Genomic DNA, 25,097 nt, shown 5'->3' with positions numbered 1-25,097 from the left:
GGTGAGTGTGGAAGGGGAGCCAAGCGGAGACGAGAGAAAATTCCAACTTCACCGTCCTGGAAATGTTTCTGGGTGCCAGTGGTCTTCACTCATGAGTCAGACTCTCAAAAAGGCTCATTTCTTTGGACAAACCATAAATCAGTCAACAAAAAATTCACCCACAGGAGAATTTAATCTATGATGAAGGTGTCATTTCAGGTCAGTCAGAAAAAGATGGACTCTAATCATGATGTTGGATTAAATAGGTAGCCATATAGAAAAAAATTAACAAGTCAGATCCCTTCTCCACGACTTCCATCAAAATAAATATCACCAAAGATTTACAGGGAAAAGATGAAACCATGCAAGAAGAAACCATGAATCAATTCTTTGTACAGATATCATCTTTAAGTAAGGAAGATGCCAAGCCAGCTATGACACCTGAAGAAAAAAGGCCAAAATGTAGATAAAGCAGCATAAAATGAAAAATACCAGTATAGGCAAAACCACCCAAAAAGCTGAGGACAAACAATACACTGGGAAACATTTGTGCAACACAAATGACAGACATGGAACTAAACTTTCTTAAGTTAGAAAGAACACCTCCAAATTAAAAAAAACGGACTAACATGCTCCCTTTGGCAGCACATATACTAAAATTGGAACGATATAGAGAAGATGAGCATAGACCCTGCACATGGATAATGTGCAAGTTCGTGAATTGGTCCATATTCTTTAATACAAATGAATGTATTTACAGAACAGAACAGACTCAAACAGACATAGAAAACAAACTTAGGTTACCAAAGGGGACAGGGGGGAGGGAGGGATAAATTAGGAGTCTGGGATTAACAGATACACACTACTGTATATAAAATAGATAATAGGACCCTGTATAGCACAGGGAACTATATTCAATACCTTACAAATAACCTATAATGGAAGATAATCTGAAAAAATATATACATATAACTGAATCACTTTGCTGTACACCTGAAACTAACATAATATTGTAAATCAACCATGCTTCAATTAAAAGAAGGAAAAAGACTAACAATTCAATGGGAAAAGGAAGGCAACAACATAAAGAAGTAATTCACAGAAAAAATACAATAGGACAATAAGCAAATAAGAAAATGCACCACCTCACTATTAATTTAAAAATTCAAATTAAAACAACAGCAGGATACTACCTTTAATCTATGAGACTAACAAAAACTGAAGAATTGATAATACAGTGCCAGCCAAAGGATGAGAAACAGCAACTCTCATAGCCCATAGATAGGAGAGCAACAAGCTCAACATTTCTGGAGGGAAATCTGGCAGAAGCTATTGAAATTTCAAAGGCATATATCTTTTGACCCAAATAATCCACATCTAGTAATCTGGTGCACAGAAATACACTCAGATGTATGCAAAGCTCTTCAAAGCATCACTGTTCATAACACAGCTAACTGTGTACAACAAACATTCATTAAGCACATTTTGATATATGCACAGTTGAAAACCACGCCGTCATGCAACCATTAAAAGAAATGCAGGACGCCTATATGAAAAAAATGTCCTTAACATACTAAGTGAAAAAACACAAATTGCAAAACACTGTATATAGTGTAATCCCACTTGTATTTAAAAAAAAATATATGTAAGTAAATAGAAAATATTTGAAAGACCCACCAATCTATTAGCAGTGGCTACCCTGGAAGAATGGACAGAAACAAGGAGATGATTCTTCTTTTCACATTGTACAATTCTGTGCTATTTATTTTTACAGTGACCATGATTCAGCTTTATAAATATAAAACTATAAAGTAATATAATAATAGTTTAGAGATGGATTCTGGAGACACCTACCCAAAATGCTTTTTCTCTCCCAAATCCAATCCACCCACCTCTTGTGAGCCCAGTGGCTGGCAGGGCTCACAAACAGCTAGGGCAGGTGAGGTTTGGGACTTGGACTACTGGGCAGTCTAGCAGGGCCTAGGAAAAGAAGCCAAAGAGCCCTGGGACAAAGGTGGGATAGGTTTGGCTCCTGCGAAGAGCTTATTCTCCAGAGAATCGGATTCCCACCCATCCATCCCTTACACTGCACAGGAAGAACTCCTACCCCCTCCCCCAAGCCCCAAAGGAGCAGAACAGGTGGGCTGAGGACTGAGACAGCAAAGGTAGACTGGGAAACAAGTGGCCTGCCTGTCGCACATCACTGCTCCGTCACTGATGGAACTGCCTCATGGCCATACTGGAGCCCAAATCAGCCCAGCACATAAAATAACACGGCCTGTGGGCAGCAAAGAAAATGGACAGAACTTAATGTGGACGGCATCTGTGTGAACAGAACATAAAAGAGCACTTATGAAGACTGCTGTACAGCACACAAGTATAAAATTCTGATCTAAATATATGATTATTGAACTAAACATTCTGTAAAGGTCAATAAATGAATTGAAGGCCAGGTGGTCGATCCAGCAAACCAATCGGCGTTAGGAAAGATAGATTAGAAAAACCATTTCAAGTGCAGAGCAAAGACACATAGCATAGATGGAAATCATGAAGGGAAAAAAAAGAGAGGTTTGAAGAATAGAGACAGCTATACCTGATGTGACTATATCCAAAGTCCCAGACAGAGAAAAAGGAGCAAATGGAGAAGAGGAAACAATTAGACAAATAACAGAGGAAAGACCCATGTTTTTAGATAGGAGGGGTATCCTGAATCCCAGGAAGGAGCAATGAGAAAAGAACCATGCATCTGGCCACGTGCCAGATCTCCAAGGGTAATGAAAATACAACATCCTGGAACCTCCCAGACAGAAAGTACAAGTTACCAAAAAAAGAAAAGAAAAAGAATGAACCTGGCTTCAGTCTTCTCATCTGTAGCACTAGAAACCAAACCGGAATAACCCCTACAGACTACTGAAAAAAGGGACTTTACCCCAAGAATTCTGTACACCAACAAGCTCTCCCTCACTTCTCAGGTTAAAGAATGGCATATAAGAAATGCATTTCACCCAAATATCCCATTTGAGGAAAATACTCACAAAAGAACTCTAGCATATGCATCAAAACAAAGACTTCAGCAAAGGGGGAAGAAAACAAGCAATCAGTGTTGTACCATAAATATATATATACGTATACACACACACGCGCGCACGCGAAGACAGACTATATATACTCCATATAACTATAGATCTATAGTTATATATCCATACATAATGTATATACATATAGATATATATGGTCCGTATATAGAGTTATAGGTATGTATAACTACCTATATATAGTTAAATGGACTGGGAATGTGAAATAAGTGTTAAATAAGGATTCTTGAAGTAAAAAGAACATAATGGAATCAGAGCAATAAGGAGAAGAGACTGAAACAATTTAGGGAACGTAAAGAATAACTTTCAAGAAAAGATGAAAAACAGTGACTTAATCCAACTGCAAAACTAAAGAGAAAGAGGAAACTGCAAAGTAAAATAAATAAAAACCAAAACATTTATCGTTGTGAGTTGCTTGGCCTGCAAGCGTTGGGTTTTGAACTTTGGTTGGTGTCATTTGGAACTTCTTTTTAAAATGAAATGGAAAAATAAAGTGTGTTCCTTTTTTGACTCAACATCAGCAAGTTCATATCTCTTAGTCCCTCTTTTCTGAAAGAGAGGTGAATCTGATTCTTGGATCTTCTCTTTTCAGGGGTTTGACTCCCAGTTTTTCCCAAAGCATGAACGCATATACCTCAGCTCACAGTTCAGTTGATAACAGTCAGGAAATTTGCATAAACCTGCATATCTGTTGGAAGTAGCGGCAGCAGCCAGCATTCACTGAGTGCTTACTAAGTGCTTAGCATATCAGCACAGGGAGTCCTGCATCTATTAACTCGCTCAATTCTCACATCATTGCAACAGAATAGGTGTTTTTAGGAGACCCGTTTCTCCGGGCAAGGAAACTCAGGCTTAACACTCAGTAAGTAATCAGGGTCCCTCAGCTAGGAAGTGGCAGAGACAGGATTTAAAAGGTAACAGTCTGGCAGTCTGGTTTCAGATTCTAAGCTCATAGAGAAAAGGGGCATATGATGGGCCTGTTTGAAGCAGGGCTCATGGACCCCATCCAGTACCAAGAAGCAACTGGCAGAGTTGACACGGGCATCAGGCTGCCGAGGGCAACAGTCTCCAGGAGGACAAAGCCCTGCCCTCTGTGCAGTTGTCAAAGGCAAAGGCAGAGGCAGCTGGACAAAATGCCACCCTAACACAGCGTCCTCTGCCTCCACGCCAGGCAAGGAAGTGGGCTTTGCCAAATCCAGAAGCCTGGAAAGAAGTGAGACCGTGCAGGATAGCATGTGGAGGAAGCTGGCCATCTGTCGGGAGATTACGGAAGGAATCCTTCTGCCCAGGAGCTGGATGGTGTCACCACAACACTCCCCTTCCGTGTGCATGGCAAGCACACCCTTCGTGATAGTTCTCAGAGCGGGGGCATTAGGACTGCCTGGTTTTTTCTTTGTGTTTTTCGAGTAGTCTGAACTGCTCGTATATGTCCATCATTTTTAAAAGCTCATGATCAATATTTTTAAGGACCCCCTAAGACTTCCCTGATGCCCAAGAGGATCCTAGGTCTTGGACATATCTCATCAGTGTGTTACTGGCTAGCTGACGATCTGGAACTTTTAGACTTTTACTTTGTGGAGAGTTCTCTTTGCCCAGAAACCTCAGATACGTGACAGGCAGAACTAGAGATTTCCATTGGTTTTCACCAATGTAGGACTCTGTCTGCCTGGTCTAGAGGCATCCAACACAACTGCCAGCTCTGGAGGCCGATGACTTTTTTTTTTTTTTTTTTTTTTTTGCGGTACGCGGGCCTCTCACTGTTGTGGCCTCTCCCGTTGTGGAGCACAGGCTCTGGACGCGCAGGCTCAGCGGCCATGGCTCACGGGCCCAGCCGCTCCGCAGCATGTGGGATCTTCCCAGACCCGGGCACGAACCCGTGTCCCGTGCATCGGCAGGCAGACTCTCAACCACTGCGCCACCAGGGAAGCCCCTAAGGTGCACTTTTGGAAAAGGGGTGGCTCTTGCTTATAAATACTTCCTAGGTGGCTACATTTGACCTGTCAATAGAATTGGGGAGGACAGGCCTGCATCTCCATGCATGAATGACTCAGCTGCATAGAAGGGGGTGCTACCGGGGCCACGAGCCACCTTTTCCCTGTGCACCCAGCCAGCTTCACCAGGGGAGAACACCCTTCTCTAGCCCCTTTGGCTTGAGGGAATCTCAATCTGCCTCTCCACCCCATAGCACTTACAGCCGTCTACTACACACACACACACATATATATATATATATATATTTTTTTTTCATTTATACAGTGTTTCTGTATTTAAAATTTTATTTATTTTTCTGGCTGCATTGGGTCTTCGTTGCTGCATGCGGGCTTTCTCTAGTTGCTGCGAGCGGGGGCTACTCTTCCTTGCGGTGTGCAGGCTTCTCATTGTGGTGGCCTCTCTTGTTGTGAAGCACGGGCTCTAGGCATGTGGGCTTCAGTAGTTGCAACACACGGGCTCAGTAGTTGTGGCACACGGGCCCTAGAGCACATGGGCTTCAGTAGTTGTGGCGCGTGGGCTCAGCAGTTGTGGCTCGCGGACTCTAGAGCGCAGGCTCGGTAGTCGTGGCGCATGGGCTTAGTTGCTCCGCAGCATGTGGGATCTTCCCGGACTAGGGATCGAACCTGTGTCCCCTGCACTGGCAGGTGAATTCTCAACCACTGCACCACCAGGGAACTCCCTATATACAGTGTTTCTATGTGCTACTTTAAACACCTTGTATAGGAACTCATTTAATCCTCGAAACAACACTACATCTCATTTTATCAGTATCTATCTTCATAATAATATCCCATATTATTATTACTCTCATTTCAGAAACGATGAACCTGGGGTACAGAGAGGTTGAGTAACTTGCCCAGGGTCACACTACTCTGAAGTGTCAGAGCTAGGATTTGAACCCTGACTGTGTGGGATCAACCATCATACACACTACTGCTTGCCTGATGGCTTACTATTGCCTAAGCTTCTTTCCTTTAGTTGTTGTGAGCTGTGACTTGGAATGGTTATTCTTCTTGCAATAACTTTTCATGTGTGGACGTCTCCCTAAGTGGACTTAAGTTGCTCAAGGGCTTAAGCTGGCTCTGCCTCTCTGTGGAGCTCAGGAAACCCCACATCTGTAAATGACGGTGATGACATCTGACCTGCCAAGTTCACAGGGCTACAGTGAAGCTCAAGTGAAGCAATGCATGTGAAATACATGCCACCCATAGCACTTGGCATGGTGGTACATACACAGTGGATGCTCAATTCAGTCAACAAATATATATGCTCAAACACCTGGGGATACACAGAAGACAGCAAGAGACAAAGCCCCTGGGGGAAGAGAGAGAAACAAAAAAGCAGAGTTAACTCAGGGATTGTTTGGGTGGAAGTGAAGGTGACATTTAACCCCACTGTGATCCAGCGAGACCACAGCTACAGAACACTTGTAGAACTAGCCAGATGTCACAAACAGGAAAGGAAGACACCAAGGAAGAAGGCGTAATGAATCAGTTCAGAATTGGTCTAGGTCAGTGGTTCTCACACCTGGCTGATCTCAGAATACCCTGAAAAACTGTTAAAAATACAGATTTCTGGGCTTCCCTGGTGGCGCAGTGGTTGAGAGTCCGCCTGCCGATGCAGGGGACGCGGGTTCGTGTTCCGGTCCGGGAAGATCCCACGTGCCGCGGAGCGGCTGGGCCCGTGAGCCATGGCCGCTGAGCCTGCACGTCCGGAGCCTGTGCTTCGCAACGGGAGAGGCCACAACAGTGAGAGGCCCGCGTACCGCAAAAAAAAAAAAAAAAAATGCAGATTCCTGCTGCTCCACCGCCCTCCCCCACCTCCACTTCAGCAGAAAGGGAATCTGGGGTTGAGGACTGGGAATATGCATTCAAAACAGCTGCTAAAGTAATTTTCAGCTTCACCACCATCCTAGGTAAGTCAGTTTCAGTAATATGATCTTAAAGGCCAGATTAAAGGTATGAAATTTGTTCAAAGGGCTTCTGTAGCTCATAAATCAATCTTCCAGTCATTTTAGGGTTATTTAAAAAAATCCTAGTTCATTTGAAGAGAGATAGATGATACTTTTTGTTGTGTTCATTTCTGGTTTTGTTTTCCCTTTATGGGGTGGGGGGCAGATTCAGTAACAACAAACGCCATGCCAATGACAGATCCTGAGAACAGAAGAGATTACCAAACCCTCCAGCCAGGTGTTTCTTAGAGGGTGGTCCTCCATGCCCTGCTCTGAATTGCCTAACAATGCCAACCACATTGGTAACATTCTTGTGCTTTTTAAAAAAAATTTCAGATGAACAAATAAATAATTTTTTTACATATCATATAAATTCCCCACTTAAACCATTTAAAGTGTACAATTCAGTAGCATTTAGTACATTCACAATGTTCTGCAAACGTCAGGACTATGTAGTTCCAGAACAATTCATCACCCCAAAAGGAAACTCACTAAGTAGACTTCTCTCATTCACTTTTCACCCAACTCCTGGCAACAACTAATCTGCTTTCTGTCTCAATGGATTTGCCTGTTCTTGATATGTCCTATAAATTGTACGATTATACAATGTGACCTTACGTGTCTGGCTAGCAATTCCACTCCTCAGTATACACCCCAAAGAATTGAAAACAAGTATTCAAACAAACACCTGTACCTGGATGTTCTTTGCAGCACTATTCACAATAGCCAAAAGGTGGGGGGGGGGGGGGAATCCAAATGTCCATCAACTGGTGAATGGAAAAACGAAATGTGGTATATCCATACAATGGAATATTATTCAGCCATAGAAAAGAATGAAGTACTGATTCATACTACAACATAGATGAACCTCAAAAACATTACGCAAAGTGAAAGAAACCATCCACAAAAGACAACATAGTGTATGATTCCACTGATAGTCACTGTCCTGCACATTTTCACATATTACTCCATAGCCCAATATGCTGTTTCAATGCAGCAGTTTTCCAGACCAACAAAAATTCTAGACTGTCCCTTGGCAGTCCTGCTGTCTTCATCACCACAAAAACCCTGGATCTTCTACAACATGGTTGTACAGGGGAGTCAGATATCATTTTCAATGTAGAGTCATATTCAGATGGATAATACATGGATAAAACATAAAATAACTTCCTGAGCCCAGGTTGGGTAATGCTAGACTAAACAGGGGATGAAGAGGGAAGGAGAGATTTCAGAATCTTACTTAAATCATTTTATAACTCTGCAATTTATATTTTTTTCTTAACCAAAAGAGGTCATATTTTATTTTGGATTACACTATCGCAGCTGGCAAGACACTTCCTAATAGTTTTTGTTCTGTATAGATTTGGAAGTTAAACGTATCTAATTTGGTTTCATGCAGAGACAAATGGAAACTCACAGTTTAAACTTTCTCTGTGGCATCTTACTCTGATTAGCCTTAAACTGACAGGGAATTGGCAGTTTTACAAAGTTTCCTTCTCCTTAAGATGCTAATAAAGCCAGACAGGGTGGAAATCAGTGTCCCCATGAATCTCTACTTTTTCTTTTTCCTTGAGAAAGCTCATTCCAGGGCCATCTCCAAGGCTGCATTTTAATAAATGGATTTCAGCTCAGGAGACTACATGCCGGTTTCTCGGAGGCTGAAGGGGGTTCATTGCTTACCGCTTCCATCAGGCCCCTCACGGTGGGGGATTTCAACATCAAGGCATCAAACACATCGTCTGTCTCCTTCCTCACGTACAAAAGCACTGAAAGAGAAGGGACGGGAAGCCGTGACTGCGAAGCCCACACAGCTGCCCCAGGAGACTGCTTCCTACCAGTGGCTGTTACAGATGAACATTCTGTAACTTCTTCCTGTAACCCCCAACAGAAAAATGTAATTTCCAGCAGGCTGACCCTAAGGAAACCCCAAACCATATTCTATTGGGTTAGCCAAAAAGTTCGACCCACCCGAACGAACGTTTTGGCCAGCCCAATATTTAAATGAGGGCCGCTTCCACTGGATTTACAGACCTCTTCTTGGAAAATCATTGTCTTTAAAATAGTGTGGCTGCTACTTCTGCTGTAGGAGCCCCTGGAATGGGTTAAAGGGGGCATGGCAGCGGGTTGATGGGCTGCAGTGCCACCATCTCCTGCTGGGCTTGTCGATAGCCACACCTGCATGCTGGGCTTACAGCTCACCCCCAGGGCCTGCCCAGAGAGGCAGCTCTCATTAACTGTGTATCTGTGGATAGCAATCACTCCACTAACATAGCAGTAACCATTATCAGGCATCCCAGAGCTTGTACAGACAAAGGCAACCGACTCCCATGACTTTTAGAGAGCCACCCTGAGAAGTGGCTACAAAGGCAAAACAAATAATGGCATTGGTGATAATTACAGTCATTCTCTGTCCTGGAGAACTTCTAACAAATAACGGGCACTGTCACTGACCCTGACTCCTTGTGCCTCTCAAAGCCCAGCTCAGCGTAGGAGCTCCAGGCGAGGGGCTCAGTAACTCCACTGTCCTTTTCCAAAGAAAAGCCACTCCCGGGAGAACGAGTTCTCTATTGCTGGAAGGTTGCAGTGCCCTCACGTGTCCCTAGGACTGAGATGTCTCAAAGGCCGTAACTTTGCATTTTGTCACAGCAATTCCTGATGGCAATTTTTGTGCAGACTTCACAACCTCAAAATATCTGAAAAACACAAGCTTTGGACCAGCCAGCATGTACTAAATATGGATGTAAGCTACTATCACTTTGGCCCGTGTGATCCTTGATTTCCATATAACATTGCCCTCATTCTAAAGGATGAGATATAAAAGGCATGCAGGAATGGAGCTCAAAATGCACTCGAATATTTGATGGTGAGCCTGTGAAGCCGGAAAACCCTTTATAGGTTTAAATATTACTACTGTAATTAACACTACTCAGGTATTTACACTCCTTGAATTCTGAAATGCTCATTACTCATTCACAATTATGATAATATTCCTTAACTAGATCCAGGTCTAAAAATAAAACTAATTATATTAGTGAAGATGGAGTGCTTACTATGTACTGGGCACCTGAGTTTGGTGTTTTACATACATTAACTCATCAAGCCTCCCTCTGTGACGTGGGTACTCCTGTCACCCCATTTTACAAGTGAGGACTCCAAGGTGCAGAGGACCTTCCCAAGGTCACGTGACTCGATGTGGCTGAGGGAGGCTACACAGGGGATGCTCTCGACCATTATGCAAATCCCATTTCAACAAATAGGAAAAAAAAAAATTCTCAGTAACAAAAACCTCAAGCCTGTGCAGATGGTGGACGTACGGTAACCTGACTCATTAAAAGTCCAGTGCTGTAAGCAGAAGGTCTCTGGAAGCTCTTGGTGTTGGCTACAGCAGGATGTGGGGAGAAAAGCCACCACCTCCCCTTTCCCCTTACTCCCAGGAGGGACAATGAATCAGCACAGCATCGAGATGCTGAGCAAGACACTGACAGGCCTGTGCTTCGTTTCTCATTCTCTCGGTGAAGTGGGGTAAGATCCCTGACTGAGAGAAAATGAGTAAGTTGTGATGTCACAGAAAACAGGTTCCCTGACTTGTACCGTGATTAATCGTTTGCGTCTGTTGAAGGATTCTCAGCTGCTGCTGCTTATGAGAGGGTATTGTCAAACACAGCACGAGCTTCTTTTTAACCTTGTATCTCACTGCTTGATGAGTCAGTATATTCACTACATTTCCCTCAAGGTAAAGGAAAGAATCAGTGCCCAGGAAGAATAAATGTTTGCTTAGGGTGTTTAAAAAGATAAGGTTTAAAGCAAAGGAGGAGACTGTGGACTTCCTGGATCAATAAAAGCATCCCCAGGCTAGCACGGAACCACAGGGACATGGGCCGGTCCGGGGGTTCTTCTCAGTGAAATGTCCCCACCACCATTCCTAATTGGAGCAACACCGGGGGAGGGCCTCAACGGGAACAGTACCTCGCTTCATCCCTTCTTCCTTCATCTGCTTAGAAGGTGCTGGACCAAACTCCTCTTCCATGGGCCTGAACATCCGTTTCACAAGGACACTGCTGCTAGAAAAGGTGAGGAGAAAGTGTTAATTAAGGAAGGCACCCGGGGTGCCAACAAAAAGGTGTATGGATGTGTCGGTCCCTATCTCTTCCCTTTGTTTACGCCATCCCTTATCACGACTGGATCCACGCACCAACCTCCTGCCTCCCCCTCACGGGTCCCAAGTCTGCATGTGGGGCAGAACACACATGCCAGTATCTTTCACGCATGGCCCTGAGACATCCTCCTTGCTGCTGAACATGGATCCGCCGAGGTGAGGCCTCTGGGTTTTACCCATTCCGTTCTGCACCTAACCCCCCTTCCTGCTCAGAAGACCAGGGCTGGGGATGCGGGCCTGAGCCCTGTGTTTGTGTGGTGTGCAAGTTATACAGCCCGTCCCACCTAGCTAGGGCCTGGGTGTCCCGCACTTTCTCGCCAGCCCCGAGGGCACAGCGTGACCTCTGGAAATGGCACGGGCCTGCCTCGCTGGTTCTAAGTTATGAGGCTGCCCTCGGTTCCTGCTGTTCCACAACTCCATCAGCTTGGAGCAGAGGAGACTGCAGTGACTGAGGTTCCCTAGACCCGGCACTTCCTCATGGGAGAGGGTTTCGGTCCCCCTTCCTGAGGGCCCACGGGTCCCCAACTGGCCAGTTCTGGTGGCTCTGCATTTCCTCCCAAAGTCTCTGTCTCTCTGGGCACTCTAGGGAACGGAGGGCTGTTCCAGAGGAAGGAAATTAGAAGAACAGATTGTCACTGAAGAGAAGTCATTGCCGCTGAGTGTCCCCTCAAACTCATATGCTGAAACCCTAACCCCCAGGAGGATGGTATTCAGAGGTCCGGGCATTGAGAGGTAATTAGGCCCTGAGGGTGGGGCCTCCATGATGGGAGTGTCTTTATGAGAAAAGGACACCCTCCCTCTTTCTGCCGCATGAGGACACAGCAAGAGGATGGTGATCTGCAGGCCAGAAAAGGGTCCTCACCAGACACTGACCATACTGGCACCCTGATCTCAGACTTCCAGCCTCCAGAACTTTGAAAAATACATTTCTGTTATTTAAGCCACCCAGTTTATGGTATTTTGTTATAGCAACCCAAACTGACTAAAACACTGAGAAAATGCCCCTGCATGGAGTCTTATGGTCCTTTAAGCCCTCAAGAGAGCAGGTGTAGGTTTTTAGAAGACTTTAATCTCTCTGGGGATTCCTGGAACCAGGCACATGAAGCAATGCCAGATAGGCAGTTCTGCAGAATTGTTAAGACATGAGATCTGGGGTCCAGACTACCTTGGTTTAAACCCCTGCTTTGCAGACTCACAGACATAGAAGACAAACTTATGGTTACCAAAGGGGAAAGGGCGGGAGGGATAAATTAGGAGTTTGGGATTAAAATATACGCACTACTCTATATAATATAGATAACCAGAAAGAACCTACTGTATAGCACAAAGAACTATACTCGATATCTTATTGTAATAATCCATTGTAATAACCCATAACCTATAATGGAAAAGAATCTGAAAAATTATATGTATAACTGAATCACTTTGCTGTACACTTGAAACTAACACAACACAGTAAACCAACTATATTTCAATTAAAAATTTAAAAAATAAACCCCTGCTTTGCAATCTACTAGCTACGGAAACATGGACAAATTCTTCAACTGCCCTGAGCCAACAGCCTCTTTAAAAGGAGGATGTTGAGAGGCTTAAATGAATTCAACATAATGTAAATTCAAACTCACAAAGTTGCCTGATACATTTTAAGTACTACAGAAGTGTTAGTTAGAGATGATGATGGTCATGATGATCATGATAATTAAAGTTGGAGAGATTTGAGGAAGAGACATAACGGGGAAGAGTACATAAGGCAGACAATTTAAAAGAGCTCAAAGTTTCCATTCACTATCAGATAGCAAACAGCCCAAACTACCACTTTGGCCCAATTTAAGGGCTAAAGTTGGAAAAGCTTCCTGCATCAGAGACTGACAATTATATCAATCCCAAGCTTCCAAGATAATATAAAACCCTGCTCCGGGGCTTCCCTGGTGGCGCAGTGGTTGAGAGTCCGCCTGCCAATGCAGGGGGCACGGGTTCGTGCCCCGGTCCGGGAAGATCCCACATGCCGCGGAGCGGTTGGGCCCATGAGCCATGGCCGCTGAGCCTGCGCGTCCGGAGCCTGTGCTCCGCGACGGGAGAGGCCACAACAGTGAGAGGCCGGCGTACCGCAAACAAACAAACAAAAAAACCCTGCTCCAAAGCCAAGTCCCTATTGGCATCATTGTCATTAAGAAGTTCTTTTTATCAATTCTCAACTGGAGCTAATGGTGGGGTCCAGTGGTAGAAAGAACACATGGTATAAAACTGTGGACAGTCCAAAAAGTACTTCTATTAATTCTAATAAAGTATTAAACCAACAAGGCTTTAAATTACCATCTTCTACTCTAGGTGGTCCAAAATTATGTTTATGAGCCCTTAATAAGACCACGCTTTTCATCAAAGCACTTTACATCTCCTTGGTCAATTAAGTCTTATGAACACTCTGTGAGCCAGCAGCGCAAAGACCAATCTTATCCCTATTTCGGTGACGACCAAACTAAGGCTCAGGACGTTACGTGTCTCATGCAGGGCAACACAGCTAAAACAGTGAAACAGGCTGTTGAGAGAACCCAGCTCTGAGGAGCAACCTCATGATAAAGTACTCAATAAATCTGAGATGATGATGAGTGAGGGTATGAGAAATGATATTCAGAGTCAGCATTCTATTTTATTCCATAGTAAGTCAAACTATGGAAATAGCCAGAAGAAAAACTCAAACTCAAGTCCCAGCTGAAGGTGGTAATAAGTTTTTAGAGCACTGTTCCCTCTATCTTTCCCTCACTTTTCTTTAAAACCATAAAAGCGGGTCATATTATTCTGTCATGTCTTGGAGCTGGACTGACCATGACCCTGGGAGCAGAAGATTAAAAATCTATTGACATTGCTGTCAATGACCAGTAGGTTAATGATGGGTAAATAGCCTGAAACATCACCAGACACTCTTTCGTGTTGTGTTAGGGTTCCTAAACTAGGGATTTTCCTTCTCTCATTAAGAAAGATTTATTTACATTTTTCCAGGTCTGTTGACTTTTGACAGCACCCCATTCTGAGCATGACAAACTTTGCCATTAAAATAACATCTTGGATAAACCACATTTCTCTTGGGAGTTCAGAAATGTTTTTTCACACTTTCAAATCTATAAACCCAGTAGGAGTCAATAAGCTTGTGTGGTCTGAATTCAATGGTTTCATTTCTTTTTAAAGCAAGGTGAGAAAAAAAGGGGCAGAAATGACTGCCCAATTGACAGAAAGAGTAAGGATTTCAGGTCTCCTAATGTCCTGTTCAATTACACTGGCTTGTAGCACAAAAGGACAAGAACAAGGAGAAGGTGCTTTCTCTGACATCAGTCTCCATCCCGTGGGCACAACATGTTAACATGTAGAGGGACTCCAGTTCCAGCAACATATGAAATCATTGCTTTGTGGGGTCAATGTCAGGGAAAGCAAGTCCCTGAGGTGTAAAAAAGGATGGCTAAGTTTCATCAGAAGAAAAACTGGGAAGGTGTTTGGATCTGAAGCCTGTCTCTGGACATACTTGGCAATGTTGAGCCCTACCTATCAGGCTGAACCACACTAGGCATCAGTACCTAGGTGAGGAGGTACCAAAATAAAGCATGGAAAGGAGGTGCAGGCACCATGGAGACATAGTTTGTCTAGTTCACAACTCTGCTTCTGGCCTGTGTAGGCTGATGACCACATCTGCCCTAAATAAATTAACATCCTTACCCTTTGTTAGCCTCAGAAAAGAGGAGGTGCTCTTATGTTCAAGTCCTCACAAAGTCTTTCACATTATGGAGTAGAATCTCAATTAGTTTATTTTCAACAATAAATCACTCTGGGGAAGAACCTATCATCCCCAAATGACTTTAATCAATGCTAGTTCAGGGTCTTGATAGAAGTTCATCTGACACACTCAGTACACACAAACCAAAATCAACAAACAAACCCCACATATGTTTATAATTATGGTAGTTAAGAGCTTACAATTGAAAGTAGTAAATAACTAGGTCAGTAGGCCCCAGAGGAAATACAGATATTTCTGTTTCTGGCTAAGATGTTGTATCTTGTGGCAAACCAAGCAATGTTCCAGCCAAGAACGATGTAAGTAACTGTAAATATATATACATATATATTTAATCTTATTGAAGGTATTGGACACTACTGTTGAGTCGGCCAGAACCTGAGAGCTGAGATCTCAGAGGAGAAAAATGCGAGAGGTGAGCTGATAGTCAGTGGGCCACTTTCCTCTGGAAGCATTTGCCATTTCTCAGCTGGGAGTAGAGGATGGTGATCGCAGCAGAGGCACATACTTAATGGCAAAGAAGTCTGCACAGCTTTTGGCAATCTTATGGTGTTAGAGAAACAGAAATTGGTGTTTAGGGCTGCAAAGTTATTCAGGACTAATAGGAAAACTTCCAGAGAGTAGAGAAGCACAGAGAAGTAAGCCAGACACTGCAGTATTCCTTCCCAGGTATTTGCCAAGTTTTTAAGCTGCACAGGATGAGAGAGTAAGAAGTTAAGCAGAAAGCCCTTGAAACTCATAGAGGAGGCTTGGGTAGTCTCCCCATGCTAAGAAGACAAAAATTGAACTTCAAGCTCCATGAAGGAAAAAGACCCATAGAAAGTCCCTCAAAGGTACAATCTAGGAGTTAGGATGAATTAGAGGTCATCTGAGGTTAAAATAAACTGCAACCCAGCTTTGGGTCAGTTCTGTCCCTGACTCAGTTATGGTGATCTGTTAACTAAGGCTACATACCAGATAGGGAAAACCTTCATAAGGAAAAATATGGTCATCCAGAGCCTCCATAATTTTTATGCATATTGTTCATCATTCAATGATTATCAAATATTAAACAGGACCAAGGGAAAAACATACAATAGAAACACACCCAGATAACATACTTATAGCACAGTTATTATGTTCATGAAAATAAATGACAAGACATTTAGAATTGAAGTTCATTAAAATAAACCAATTAAGTGGAAGTCCTAGAACTAAAAAGTGCAATAATTGAAATTAATAACTCAACAGATGGGTTTAGTATATTGAACCTAGCAGAAGAGAGGATTTGAGAGGTCAATAGAAAATATCCTGGCTGGAGCATGGTGAGTAAAGAAGATGGACAGTTTAGAAAAGAACATAAAAAACATAGGGACAGAATAAAAAACTCTAATACACATTTAGAGTCTCAAAGGAGTGGGGAGAGAACAGGGAAGAGCACTATTTGAAGAGATGACAGCCAAGAATGTTCCAAAACTGATGAAAGACATCAACTCACATATTCAATGAGTGGTATAAAATACCAAGCAGGGGGAAAAAGAAAGTACAAAGAAAACCCACACGTAGAAACATCATAAAAAATTTGAAAACCTGAGAGAAAGAGAAAAATTTTAAAGCAGTCTTTCTCAAATGAAAGAAAAAAGAAAGGGAGGAAGGAAGGAAGGAAGGAAGGAAGGAAGGGAAGAAAGAAAAGATTACATTTCAAATAGCAACAATAAGACAGTTGACATATCAACAAAAAATGATGGAAACCAAAACTGAAAGAAAGTAACTGCCAACCTGGAATTTGATACCTAACAGAAATACCCTAGAAAAGCGATTACAAAATAAAAACATTTACAACAAATAAACAAATATGAGAGAATTCTTTGCCAAAAGTTCCACAACAAAAGAATTATTAAACAGAATTCTTCTGGCAATAGGAAAAGGATCCCATGTATAACAATCACTTTGCTATACACCAGGAACTAACACAACATTGTAAATCAACTATACTTCAATTAAAAAAAAAAAATAGGAAAAGGATCCCAAAGAGAAACAGAGAAATAAAGGAAAGAATGAAGAGCAACAGAGAGGGCAAATGTAGGTTAAATTTATTAAAAAAGGCAAAGCTTAGTTCTAAGAGTCTTTAGTTCAAATCTTCTAATTTGCAAAATGGCTAACTAGTATACAAGCAAGAATAACTGGTACTAATGTAAGAAACTGATAAAAATCTGCTACTCTGAGGGATGGTAAACATGATTTTCATTTCCTTAAATATTTCCTAAAAATCTTCCTTGTATATCTGATGCAGATTTGAGTATTATTGGGTGGATTTTTTAACTGCAATATCTAACAGTAAAAATCAAAATACATCAATTGAAAAGGGGGTGGGCCTGGAAATTCCCCAGTGGTCCAGTGGTTAAAATGGTGCTTTCACTGCCGTGGGCCTGGGTTCAATCCCTGGTCAGGGAACTAAGATCCCACATGCTGAGCAGTGTGGCCAAAAAAAAAAAAAAAAAAAAAAAGAAAGAAAAGAGGTTGGGCTTCTTACAAGTGCATGTGAATCAATAATTATCTTGAAATAAAAGGTTTGATTAAAAACAGACATGAGGATGCCCAAATTTGCCAAGAATCCCTGTGCCCCAAATGCAGTGCAGAAGCCACAGAGCTGCTAGACTTGAGGGGACCTCACAATAGACTGGAACGGGGGACACCTCTGTGGGGACCAGTGTGGACAGAGGATTAAGGCAAGAATGGTTTTCCAGGAACTAGAGGTCAGATGGAGATGGATACCAGATCCCCAGAAATAATGGAAATAGAATTTCTCTTCATGCATGATATTTGAATATCAATTTAAATACTGTTTCAGGGAGCGTAAGGCCCTTCCCTCTTCCCCATGAGAGCCATTCATGAATCCCCGGTTAAGGGCTCAGCTCTACAGAAAATCCTTTTTGTCTGGTTTTTCTTTCCATTTTTCTTCATCTTCCTCTCTTCCATTTCTCAATGAAGTATCATTTATTTAGGGCCTGAAAAGGAACCTTGGCAACAATAATAGCTCTGTTTTTTTGAAAGCATCTTCCATGTGTCAGGGCATTTTACATATTAATGCTTCTAATAATTCTAGCAGGTAGGTATTAATATTTGCTATTTTTAGATGAGGGAACTGAGGCCCCAAAAGGTTGTTATCTTAAGTTACACAGCTTGTAAGATCAATGCAAGACTCAAATCATGGCTGACTGGCTCTAGAGCAGTGGTTCTCAAACATTGCATGCATTAGAATCACCTGGGGACTTTAAAAAGGTCTCCATGCCTGAGCTGCACCCATCTGCCAATTTAGTCAAACTCCCCGGAGACGGTCCCTGTATGTGAGTATTTTTTTAACTCCCCGGCTTGATACTGATATGCAGCGAGAGACCTGCTGCTCAGAGATGGTGTCCAAAAGCCTCTGTATCTGGTGTAGCCCCTGCCTAGGAAACAAGCCTGCATGGGGTCTGTGATCCCCAGATTCAGCACTAGAAGTCACCCCAAATACTTATCACTAGACAGGGAGGCAGGAGCGAACAGGTGCTCCTCTTTTCATTTCGTTCAGGTACCTAGCTGGCGATGGCTCCCCATCCCACCTCATCCGAGTTTTCTCTAGTTTCTCTATAACTGCTGGCGCTTCAGGGCAAAAAGCTCTCCTCCTCATGAACAAGCCCGTGTCTGGCCACCACTCTGGCTTTGGAGTAGTTGGGAGAGGGCCCTGGTGCACCTGGGCAGGCTGTGTCCTCCAGCTAGCTGGTGGCTGCCTGAAGGACGCTCTCCAACACTCAGTTAGATGCTTTAACACTAACTGATTTATGCCTGGCAGGGAGAGAGAAGAACTGGCCAGACAGTCCTGATCTGATGAAGGCTAAGCGAATGCCCATGAAGGTGGTTCTCCCCAGGGCTCGGTGAACTGACCCCCTCCGCCAGGTACACTCTCCTAGGCTTGTCACAACCTGGGTCCGGAAATCCAAACAGTGTGCCTTTGTCAAGGCCAGAGAGCCATCACGATGAGGGCCTGTCTCTGGATGATTCCTTGGCAGCCACAGATCAAGAATTACGAGGGTTAGGTGACGGGGCGTGATGGCTAAAGGCAGGCGATGGGAGTGCAGCTAGACCCAAGTTCAAATCCTGCCTCTGTCACTCACCAGCTATGCGGCTTCGAAGTTTCCTGATCTTTTGAAGTTTCAGTTTCCTCATTATAAAGTGGAAGTACGTATAGCATCTTCCCTATGGGAATTTTGGAAGAATCCAATAAAATCCATAGAAAGCACTTAGGACAGTGCCTAGCCAAGGTGTCCAGTGAATGTCGATTACCACTTTTACATGTAACCATAGCCAAGTCCTACTATGTGCTAACGCTGGGCTCCAAGGCCGCCCATATTGCTCAGTCGAACTCTAATGAGAAGATGGTTAAGAGTAAGAGCCTTGGGCCTCAGGCCTCAAGATTCTGCAATAAAAGAGGGGAATTGTTACAGAGAGGCCAGGCCAAAAGAGGTCAAAGTAGGTCAATTCGCCACCTAAATGTTGCCGACTTGCAGGGAAGGACAGTGACGCTGAGGCAGATTCACAAGCGCAGCCTGCACGTGCAAGAGCATTTAGGTCCCAGGCACTTCTTATTCATAACACTCAATTTTCTCAAAAGAGATCTTACAGATCGTCTTATACAAAACCCTCATTTTACGATGGAGGACACCGAAGCCCAGAGGTCAGGGAGGTGGCCCCAGGCTTCACGCTGGTGAGCGGCAGCCCGGGAGTAGAACGCGGGCTTCCTCAGCTCAGAGTCAACGTTCTTTCCGTGACACCAACCTGTCCTTTGTAAACTATGTGAACAACAGATTACAATTGCTCGTGCTAAGCGTTTCTGTTCATTCCCACCCCTGGAATATATTGCCTCTGTACCAAGACGAAAAGAACAATCTAATTATGTATTTAGAAAATTTGGAACTCAGAATCTAGAGGTCAAATCCTGGACAAGGCTCTGCTCCTAACCAACTAGGGAATTATTAGGCTCTTCTGAGATCCTCTATCCTTCAGAGGGTGGCACACTTTTTCTGTAAAGTAAATATTTAGGCTTTCCAGGCTAGACGGACGGTCTCTGCTGCAACTACAGCAGCGCCTCTGTACTCAGCTCTGCTGTGGCAGCACCAAGACAGCCAGAGACAAGACACGAAGGCATTAATGTGGCTGTATTCCAATTAAGCTTCATTTATGGGCACTTGAACCTCATAATTTTCAAGTGTCATGCAATATTATTCTTCTTTGGGATTTTTTCAACCATTTAAACATGTTTGCAGACAGTACACAAAGTATTAGGCCTTGATTTGGCCCTTAGGCTATAGTTCCCTGAGCTCTGCTCTAGGAAATGAGCTCAAGAATATCTGCTCCACTTACTTCACTTTGAAATGTTTTACCAGTAAATATGTTAATTGCATAGGGAAGAATACCTGGTTTGACTATAGTTTGAAAAACCAGTGATCTGGAGAGTTTAGTTATACACATGTAATTAATGCAAACCAAGACTTTAGTTGTATATAAGTAATGTTATGTAGATGAAAAATGAACGTAGTTCTAGATTGCTTTAAGAGAAAAACAGTATCCAGGTCACAAGAAGAAATTATCCCAATATAATCTCCAACTCCTGTGGTTCAGAACATGTGTATTTCTGAGAGCCAGCTTTAAGGAGACTATTAACAAATCTAGTGGTACCCCCTGGAGGGGGAATTAAGATGCTGAGAGGTAAAACTATGTCTGAATGAGGAGGAAAGGTTGAGACTTATCCAGAGAGCAGAAATAGAGCTAATGGGTCAAAAGAAGACAGACATCAGTTCAACAGACAAACTTCCTGGAGCTGGAACTGGCCAACAGTATCATGAGTATCAGAATATTCCCATCACTGGGAACATTCAAGTAGAAGCTGGCTGACCACCTATCAAGGATGCAGTATATTGTGCTACACTGCCTAGAAGACATTGCCTAGCAGTATACTGTGCTACATCTGCCTGGAAGGAGAATGGCCTTCCCCAGCCTCCTTCCAGACAATCCCCAGAGTCAAGCCTTTCCTAGCTCTGAGTCTGGAGGCTGAGCAGACATTCTCACCCCCTGCCCCATTACCCTGTGCTTGGAAACCCATTTCTACTGACATGAACTGACTTTGGGTGCTTGAGTGAAAAGACCGAGTGGCTTACCCTTCTCGTTCATCATCCGTGTTGTAATACACCTGTGGAACAAAACAACAGGCTTACTGTAGTTTGGACACAAGAAATGGAAATATATTACATGATGCACAGACTTTCCTAAGGCATTACACTGTCTCAAAAAAGACAAAAGACAAATCTGTTTAATGATGCTGCACATGTGTGTCTGAGGAAATACAAATTTAACCTCTTCACAGTCTCCCTAGGGTTAATTCTTAGATTTTAATGAACTAAAATTGGAAATCAGTTTACCTATAGCCCTAAGCCAAATCTTGCTTTTGACATTAAGGAAATATTTTAGCCAGATCTAAAAATCATTGTTTACGAAGGCCTTGGAGCAGGGCCTGTGAGTAACCAATCCCATCCAGTCCACAGGAGAGCTGACTCCAGACAGAGTGCTTTGGAGAAGAGAGCAGAACAGGAAGTCCCCATGGCAGTAACCCCAGGCCTCTGTTTTTTCCCCAAAGGGACCTGGGTTACCCTGGCATCCCGTGACCACAAAAATCTAGGAGTCAACTACCCTCAGGCCAGGAAAGGTCATTTAGCTCTAGGAGGTGTTCTGGCCAGAAGGAAAAGAGACTTCTTTTGGTGGCCAGCATGGCAGCAGGCAGAATCAGATTTAAAGACATTATGAAGCATCCTTATTTTATGCAACTCCGGAAATCCAGAGGGTATCCGCTATGTATGTTAAGTCCTCTTCATCCAATTATTTATGACAATTAATTGTGGGCCTTTTGTGAGCTTTAACTATGTGCTGCAGGACCATTTCCATTTGGGTGAAGGATGAAACTCAAGTTAGTACCCAACATTCACACATTAACTTCAAAGTCACCTCTGGTTCTAATCCATTTCTTCACTGTCCCTGCTGCAGTCACCTGGGAGAGAAACAGCTGTGTCTAGACTGACACTCTCCGTGGAAACTTTCTCAAAGGCTCGTGGCCGTTCCTGGGATGCTGCCAAACCCAAACTTAGTTATATAACAAAGCTGGTTACCGGGAACTCTTTGGGAATGAGTCATTCTAGACATTAGCTCGGATTTCCACAGGGAACTTTTTCCTCTTAAACTTTTTAATGTCTATGGTTATACTGTATACTTTGTTTCTTCTTAAACAGAGAACAATGAAGGTAACACGTTTCCTCCCCAGACCCCGCGTTTCAGTGTGGCATCAGAGCACTGGCATGTGCTAGTAATGGGACTGTCTATTTAGATGCATACAGAGTGACCCACATAAGCAAGGGAGCCTGAGCCATAGCACTGGACACACAACTGGATTTGGAGGAAAAGTTCCTGATGTTGGCTTGTCTTTTGCTGGTTTCTTTAAACGTGGCATAATACATCCACCCTGCTGCACCACCCTGGTAGGGTAATGGACAGCTCTCTGCAAAGGTGACTGGTGACCCAAAGCTGGAAGCAGCCTTCTCGTAAGTGTCCTCCTGGCCTCCTGAGCAGCCTCTGCTGCACCGTCCCTATCACCTCCTTGCACTGTCATCTCTCCTCCTCTCATGTAATGACCCACTGTTTCTTCCTGGTTGGCTGTAGGGCTTATTGCACGAATTTAATTTTTAGACAGTGTTTCTCAAACTTTAGAGTGCATAAAAACTATCTGGAGAACTTCTCATAAATGCAAAATTCCCAGAGTCCCCCTTCAGAGATTTTAATTTGAAAGGCCTGGAATGGAACTTGGGAACCTGCATTCTTATCAAGAATGCCTATACTTCCCTGGTGGCGCAGTGGCTGAGAGTACGCCTGCCGATGCAGGGGATATGGGTTCGTGCCCCGGTCCGGGAAGATCCCACATGCCGTGGAGCGGCTGGGCCTGTGAGCCGTGGCCTCTGAGCCTGTGCGTCCGGAGCCTGTGCTCCACAACGGGAGAGGCCACAGCAGTGAAAGGCCCGCGTACCGCAAAAAAAAAAGAAAAAAAAAAAAAAAAAAGAATGCCTCTGATCTGGGGGATCGAGGATTTACAAGCCACAAGTGGGAAGACGGTTCTTGAGGGTGTGAGGGAGGAATGATGTCCTCCCTGTGTTCAGGTGGCTAGAGGAAGGCTCATACCCGCCAAGTACATGTTATCCAGTGGGATAATGCCTCTGCCTCCCACAGTTTCTCCCAAGCTCCCCTTGTCCCTTCTTTTTAAAGGCATTCCCGACAGAAGCCACAGTGCGTATCAGGACGTCAGTGCGAGGAGAGGGAGACTGAAGATCTCCACAGAGCCTGCACGTTGGGTTCATGCCCTCATATGAGGTTCTGATAACCGTCTGGTGAATGTACCAACCCACAAGTGAATCAGTGAGATAATGAGGGAGCAGGAGACATGGGGGCTGATAGTGAAAAGCCTGCTCCCCAGGCCACGTGACCAGAGCGGAGGTGCCTTCAGCGTGGCTCGGAGCGCTCACCGACCATGAAAGCTCAACAGCTGCTTGCCCCGCAGTTGTGCAGGGCTGCCGCGTGGCTGATTTTACCAGGCTCACGCCTGCAGTGGGTACCACGGCCCTTCCTCCCCTACCCGCCCCTGCTCCCTTAGGGTAAAACTGGCCCAGCTTTTGATCTGCCACAACTAGCTCTCATTTTGCCTGTCAAAGTCAGCCAAGCCCTGTTCCATGCCCACTTCTCACGCCACGGCGCTGCCCTCTTCCCTCCTGCCTCTGGGCCCATCTCCCAAGGCTCGCAGCTTTTCTAAGAAAAGGCAGCCTTTCAAGTTCCAGCCAGCTACACAGTAGGCACTCCTTTCCTTCGGCCAAGCAAGTTGATCGACCACAGGACATTCACCCATTGTTCTAGAGCACAGAAGAGTGTGTTCCTTTGTTGCCTGAAGCCCAGGCAGGCTCCCTAACTGAGCCCCTTAACTCTGACTCCAAGGCCACAGGGGAAGCCGGAGGCTCTTCAAGAACAGCCCCAGACAGCAGGACTTCACTTCGCAACGCCCCAGGGGACGCTGACTGGGCTGCTTTGCAAATTGCTGCAACCAACCCACGGTAAACGCTACACTTTCCTTCTGATTCAGCCACAGGCTAGGAGCCCAGCTCGGGACACGGAGGGAGCAAGTGAGGCCAGAGGACTGACAGTCACGAGCAGTCAGATTTGGTCACTTTTCCTCTTAGGATTCGTTTACAGCTTTGTGTATTTCAGAGAAATCTTGCCAAGAGAACAGGTCAGGCTGTCAGTTTTGACACCGGGCTGAAGCCAGAATCACACCAGTAAATAATAAGAGCAATTTAACTCCGTTTCTCCCTCTCTCCTGGAAGGTGTGGACACCTAGCTTCAAAAAATCCCATGTATTTACGAAGACTGTAAATACACAAATCACCATCATGTTCTTGGGAATTAAAGAATAATAAAAATAGATGCTGGCCCTCATAGCTTAATAAATCATAATATTCCTCCTTTCTTCTTTGTGTCCTTTTCCTATCAAACAAGCAAGACAAGATGGGAATGCTACATTTTAGTGGAATGCACTCTAAGAAAAAACTATGGGTATTTTATTGCCATGTTGTGTCAAAAACAGCAACTTTTAAAAAAAGCCCTGGTTGTACAACTGCTTTGTCTCATACACAAAATATTCTCCAGAAAGAGAAAGTTAAGCTGATAATGATTTCTGCTCCTAGACTAAGGTCAATTCTAATGAGTGTGTGAACACTTAGAATGGAAGAAAAACTGGAATGTGTCATTATGCACCTGTTTCTCAACAGACCTTTCCTCAGAGGACTCTGAGTTTAAAAGAAAACTAATCAATACAAGAGTCACTAAACCTAACTGGTTTGGTGAAAGACAATTCTGGCTAACACTGGGGAAGTAATTATCTCACACAATTTTAATTCATAACATAAAAAAAATAATACTAAAGACATTACAAAAAGTCATCCATCTCCTAGCCCTACTCATCAAGTATTACAATTTGTCTTGTTCAAATTCAGGTATATGTTTGGAATCACAGTATAGATACAAATGGCTATTGTACTTTTT

At 43.8% G+C, this 25,097-nt stretch overlaps 1 protein-coding gene and 1 non-coding gene across 2 annotated transcripts in view; one reads left to right on the top strand and one right to left on the bottom strand.

Annotated features, from left to right (window-relative positions):
• Window positions 1-25,097, bottom strand: part of GRHL2 (grainyhead like transcription factor 2) — a 157,433-nt gene that overhangs the window by 5,026 nt on the left and 127,310 nt on the right. The window contains exons 12-14 of the mRNA XM_060287348.2: window positions 21,128-21,159; window positions 10,984-11,078; window positions 8,698-8,783 (exon numbers count right to left, since the gene is read on the bottom strand). Of these exons, the coding sequence (XP_060143331.1) occupies window positions 8,698-8,783; window positions 10,984-11,078; window positions 21,128-21,159 (213 nt within the window). The remainder of the gene's footprint in view (window positions 1-8,697; window positions 8,784-10,983; window positions 11,079-21,127; window positions 21,160-25,097) is intronic.
• Window positions 609-715, top strand: LOC115856700 (U6 spliceosomal RNA). The gene has a single exon (XR_004040949.1). It is a non-coding gene; the product is annotated as a U6 spliceosomal RNA (small nuclear RNA).

The sequence above is a fragment of the Globicephala melas genome, chromosome 17 (assembly GCF_963455315.2).
Source record: "Globicephala melas chromosome 17, mGloMel1.2, whole genome shotgun sequence".
NCBI classification, from domain to species: Eukaryota; Metazoa; Chordata; class Mammalia; order Artiodactyla; family Delphinidae; genus Globicephala; species Globicephala melas.
Note: the sequence above shows the minus strand (reverse complement) of the source record. Positions and strands in the feature narration are given on the sequence as shown.